At 40.9% G+C, this 6,000-nt stretch overlaps 1 protein-coding gene across 3 annotated transcripts in view; it reads right to left on the bottom strand.

The window, feature by feature from the left end:
• Nucleotides 1-301: 301 nt before the first annotated feature.
• SLC2A9 (solute carrier family 2 member 9) overlaps nt 302-6,000 on the bottom strand; it is a 78,519-nt gene continuing 72,820 nt past the window's right edge. For all 3 annotated transcript variants that reach the window (XM_054295715.1, XM_054295714.1, XM_054295717.1), the window contains one exon: nt 302-559. In XM_054295715.1, coding sequence (XP_054151690.1) covers nt 302-559 — 258 coding nt within the window. The remainder of the gene's footprint in view (nt 560-6,000) is intronic.

Genomic DNA, 6,000 nt, shown 5'->3' with positions numbered 1-6,000 from the left:
TCAACACCCTGGCTCCCCGCTGCCCCTTCACATCTCCAAGTCTACATTCCCCATCCCACTCACCACTCACCTGCTTCACAGGTGCCAAGGAAACTCCATCTCATTTAATTTATCAATTGCCTCTTCTCCACACCCCTCATTGTCTCAACTGTTACCCCAGCTGCTAATGAGTTCACCCATACTCACTTAGAACATTTTCAAAGGAGAAGCATTTCATGATCTTCGTAAAATATACAAGTTGTGCACTGCTATAAATAAAAAGAGCACTCTCTCCCCCATTCCCTGAAAGAACATGCTGGGTTTACACAATCCCTTTTATGGTTTCCCCATTGTCCACTGGAGATGTGAAGTTTGATTCTTGTTCTTCATTTGGTTTCCTCTCCCCTGGGTAGTGGTTCATCTCTTGCATTTCTAAAGTTGCTTTATTCCTTTTGGCAAATGCTTGGCTGATCTCATGAAATGTCTTATTTTTTGTTTCAGGCAGGACAAAAAACAGGTAGGCTGCTCCTGCAAAGCAGACTCCAGCAAACACTAGGAAGCAGTAGGTCTGCAAACCAGCCTGTGAATAGAAAACAGAGGAGATGGCCATTACAAAGGAGAAAAAAATTCAGAAGAAAGGCAGGAATGGTTTGAAAGGAAAAATGGGACGTATGGAGCAATTTTAAACCAAGTACACTACTGGCATTCATTGCTAGCTGGAGCGCTGAGATGTTAAAAAAAATGCATGAAATTTTGGTTCTTCCAACACTGCCTGTGCCTGTCGACAGCAAAGCAGGTTCCTGGCACAGGCACACAGAGCTGCAATCTGGGCAGTGCTGGGAGACACCAGACTGAGCCGGGGGAGAGCAGGAATCCTGCACTGTGCTCAGCTGAGCCTGGCACTGCCTGGGGCTCCTGGAAATGGGGCAGATGTTTCACTGGGTGGTTCTGCACACCACATCCCAGTCCCAGGTACAGGAATGGAGGCACGCTTCAGCAGTGCTGTGCACCTCTACAAACCCATGGAAAAACTGCCATAGCCAGGGGCATCTTCATCACAGCAGTTACAAGCTTTGAATTTGCAAAATAAATGAGGAAAACCCCCAAAGAGCTCACATTTGTTATCACTCTTACAGTTAGGGGAGTTCACAGCAGGAAAAAAAGTCCTAAAATGCATTTCTTTTCATGCTAGAAAGTGTAAGAGTTAGTTAAGGGAATGCAAAGTACAGATCATATTTGAATGTTATGGATTTTAGTTCACTGTAAAACCAAAGAGAGTAGACGTAAAGAAGTTCATTTATAAATTGATTATAAAGGCTTCCACCAGCCAGGAGGAGTTGTAGTTCACTGAAACATAACTATTTCTTTCCTGGTGATTATTAGATCATTTAGAAGCTACCAGTTACCTTTCAGCAGTACAGTTGTGAAAAACATTTGATAAATACCTTATTGCCATCTGAGCTTTGCTGGACTTGGAACAGGTTTGATACTATGGCTCTACAGAAGCCACTTACAACATGTGAGGAAACCTCCCTTCCTCCTCTATTAATTTACACTCTCAAACACCTTATGTACCCATATCTTTCTAATTTCTTTTATTAACAAGGCTGAATTAAGCCAGAAGGAGTATCTCCAACTCCAAAAATAAGGTGACATTTCTGTGATGCTGTGTCTGAGGTCATGAACAGCAAACTCAAGGAGAGCCAAACTCCTCACACATACCTCAGGTGCTGCAGGCTGAGGTTACCCCAGGGAAAGCCACTCAGGACAGAAGAAACAGACCTGTCTTCCTCAACACACATATTTATGGATGCCATTAAAGGTATGTAACTGCAACAAGTAAGACAGAGCCAGTAACCTTCATTTTACACATTTTTGTAACAGCTTCTCATCATGCCTCGTTAGTCACAGCAGTCCTACACTGCAGGCTGGTTTAACTCCCTGCTTTGGGTACTCAAGGTGTATGCAATTCTTGGCACTATTTTTATGTTTCACTTGCTCATTATGCATCGTGCGTGGTGTGCAAGAAGAACATTAATTCCTGCGTGGAACAAGAAAGAAAAAATGGAACAAACCCTTTCCTGCAGCTGCTTTTTAATACCATGGCTGATTTCCAGCCTGCCTAGTCACAATGTTCTTTGTTTCTGTGGATAATTCATTACCTAGTTCAGTGCTTCCAATCCTGCCTGTAACAGGAAAAGCCAGCAAGTGCATTCTCTGATATTGTTTATGGACTCTAGAGATCACCAATACTTTTTCATTAAATCCTACAAGCATGAAGTCCTGAGCAAGCTGACAATCAGAAGCCAAACAGCATGGATAACATGGAGGTGGGGGAAATATTCTGGCATGTAACAGATAGAACTTAATAGAACAAATAGCTTATACAGAGGCAGAAGCAAAAGGATATAGTAGACAGGCGAAAAAAATTTTGCAGTGCCTCATAAATCATCCTGTCATGCTAAGAATTGAAATTTTACATCTGGATCTTCTGCATTTGTAATTGCTCTTCAGCTGAATGGCAGAATTTCTACCCAGAATCATGTTTCTCACTTTTTAAAATTTCACTGAATTAAATATTCTCCATTATGAAAGTGAATCTTTAATACCCCATATAAATAAACATGGCAATCAATTGGAATAAATTAAAATAAATGTGTCTTTTGGTGGTGCAGCCACAACTTTGTGCCCCTTTTCTAATTCCTCTTGATTTCTTTGCTGTCCATGAGCTAAATAAATTAGTGCTTATTATCTTAGATTCATATCTAAGTAAACCTCTTCTAATTGAACTAAACACTCATGAGTGCATGTTTTATTTGCAATTATTTTACCTAATGTATTTATATTTATTTGTAATAACCATACTCTTCTTAATTTCTGCAATCCTTTAGGAAGCAGCCCTCAAGGACCTCCATCTGAAGTTTTACAGAGAATAAGTTAAAAATTAAATTTTGTTATAAATCCTACAAGTGGGTTTTGTAGGGTTTATTGCATCCTGCAGGATTTGTCCAACAGGCCCATAATTCCCAGACAGGAGGAACACTGCAGGGTGACCATAAAAAGCCCTTTCATCACCAGCCATTCTTCAGTTATAATATTTTCTTAAAGCTGGTTATTATTTACCCTCACAGCAAAGGAAACCACTCATTCATAAACCTTTCATAAGTCATCCAGACTTCAATTTATATCACCCAAACCTGCATTTGACACAGAACATCACATACTAATTAAATTACTCATTATAAACATGAAACCCTCTATATGCACTGAACACTGATAAAGGTTGTAAGACAGAAATACAGGGTAAAGGGGGAGGAAAACGTTAAATCACAAATCCCAAGTCAGGAAAAACCTTTAGTGGGACATAGGTGGGATACAGTTCAGCCTAGATGTTTAATTAATTTTTGTCTGTTTCTGATGTATTTTGAACTGCCTGGTGCTGGAGGAAAGATCTGAGGGATGGAACAAGCAATGGATTGGCCCAAACATATCTGATGTGCCCATCAGGGAACCTAGAAGGTGAAATAATGTGGCGAAGTGCAGTAAATGCTGAGATATTGAACAATGGCTACTACAGAAAAGGTACTAATAGACAGATCTGCAAGGAAACAGGATCTTTGTTCCATGAGATTAGTGTACTTTCTTTTATTTATATTGGATATTATTTATATTATCTCCATGAAACCTGTGTACCTCACTGTCTATTTGTAATCACCATAGTCTCCTAATTAACCAGTAGTTTCTTTGTTGTTTTACCCCTTCCAAGGTGCTAGAGGTGAGCCTGCTGCTGCTACTGTAGAAGTAAAACCACAGAATATTGCTTATCCTGGGCTGGGGTGGGAGTAAAAAGTTGAGGAAGAACTTCAGTTAAAGTCTTTGGTGTCAAAGCACAGATTCTCTGCAGCTCTGGGTATTTGAGCCTACAGACATGGATGGCCTCAAGATTCTTCACTGACACTTGCACTGCCAATGATACAAGAATAATGACAATATATATAATAAAATTGAAAAGGTAAATCCTTTTTCTATGCTTTGTGACAGTATTTCACCTGCTAAATGGAGTAGAAGCCTCTCTGGTCAAAAAATTGAATACTCATATCCATCAGAAGAGAAGCTTGACTCTTCTGGTGCATACAAGTATTCAATTTAGCAAAACATACCACCCCTGAACAGCTGGAAGGGACAGCTAAAAGAGGAAGGGAATGTCAGAGGGAGAAGTAAAAGCAAAACTTCTGAATGGAAGTTCTAAGCAAATAGAGAAAAAATTCGAGGCAAGTGTGTGGTTTCTGTAGCTCTGCATTTCCTCATGTGAGGACAGGTTCCTGCGTCACCCCCTGCTCCAAGCAGGAGCAGCAGCAGCAGCCCTGGGCGTGCAGGAAGCTCCAGGGCAGCCCCATCCATGTCCCACTGACACCTCCACCCATGCTGCTCTCTGCACCCTGCCTGCACGAACTGCTCAGGCTCAGAACACAGTGCACCTTTCAGAACAAAGCTGCTCCTCCTCCCACACCCCCAGGCAGCCTTGCCAGAGCTGGGAACGTTTCCTCAGCAATACCTGAAGCCAGGCTTTCACCTGCAGGGTTACAAACCCAAAGGTCAGAAGGAGGTCAGGACAAAGCTCTACAACCGCCTGAGCCTTGCAGCTGTTTTCCCTCAGCACTTCCTTAAGCAAAACCTCCTGCAGGAACACCCAAGGTTCAAAGGTGAGCAGAGCTTCAGGTGGATCCCCAAATAGCAGCAGTGCTGTCCCCTGGTAGATATCCATTCCATGTCAAGGGCAGATACACAGTGAGGATCCTTGAAGGACCAGGCTTTCTGGGGTTACTGAGGTCACTGCCCTGTCAGGTCCATGGGGAGGGCAGAAGAACAGCAGACACATTTATCGATGCAATCTCCTGAGGGAAGCACCTACTAGGTGAGCAGGCTAATAAAACCTCTCCAAAGCAGGATTTGCATTGGATTTTTCAATGCTGGTGAGGGCTATTTCTATACAGGATAGTTAATAGTTAAGCATAAACTTTAAAATGCATCACCTTCTATTTTTAATACCAGCTTTCTAAGGAGACCATTTGAAAAACAGCATTTCTGCAAATTCTGGCCAGCTGAATCCTGAATTACTAATTTTTGTCTTTTCTGCAGATGATCAAGGCTTTGTATTTGTGGGAAAAAAAAAAAAAAAGAAAACCAAGAAATTATTTACCTAAGACACACATGCAATTACCACAAAAAAGAATTGAAGTTGAAGTACTCAGGCAATTCCCCCACATCAGATCCCAGGCATGGCAAGAAATCAGGACTGATTTTGAGGATAAAATAGAGCTGCATAAGCAACATGTATGAATAAGCAGGTGCAGCTTTCCCACATTTTCTTAAGCAAAAGGATGAAAAAACCTATCCCCAGCTTGTGAGGGGCTGCTACTCACATTAGAGAGAATGTACAGGCATTTCCCCCATCTCCCTTTAAATACAATAGTAAAAAATACTTAATTTTTAGCATCATGAACTGACTTTGAGTGCCCAAAATGAATGAGAAAAAGAGCTCATTTTTAAAGCTGAAAAGTAAACTGAAATAAAAAACCTAGCATTGAAATGACCAGAATTCTGGTTTTAATTAAAAAACCACACAATTAGCTACTTTTGAAGCAATCTAGCTGAGAACAGTCTTCCTGCTAATAGCTTGCATGTTGTGAACACCATGTTCTGGAGGAATATAAAAGCAGTTGAGAGGACCATTATGTGCTATTTAACAATGGTCGCTTACTGACTTAACACACCCTGTAGCAAAAGTTAAATTCTAAGCAGGGCTGTGATACTGGAAACAGGAAAACATATATTCTAGGGCAGGTACAGCAAAATAAATGAGCAAATGAAAAAAATCTGAATTAATTTAACAAACATAACACATTAATATTTTTAAAACAAAACTTTTGGCTCTTCCCAGCAAATACTCCTTTCATTTGGAAGTTGCCATGAGGATTAGTGTCATGAGATGTGGGTCAAACTGGCTTTTGAGGTGCTGAG

The sequence above is a fragment of the Melozone crissalis genome, unplaced genomic scaffold (assembly GCF_028551555.1).
Source record: "Melozone crissalis strain CALT ecotype California unplaced genomic scaffold, PUWL_Pcris_2 ptg000006l_1, whole genome shotgun sequence".
NCBI lineage: Eukaryota > Metazoa > Chordata > Aves > Passeriformes > Passerellidae > Melozone > Melozone crissalis.
The sequence above is the reverse complement of the archived record's forward strand: the minus strand, read 5'-3'. Positions and strand labels throughout refer to the sequence as shown.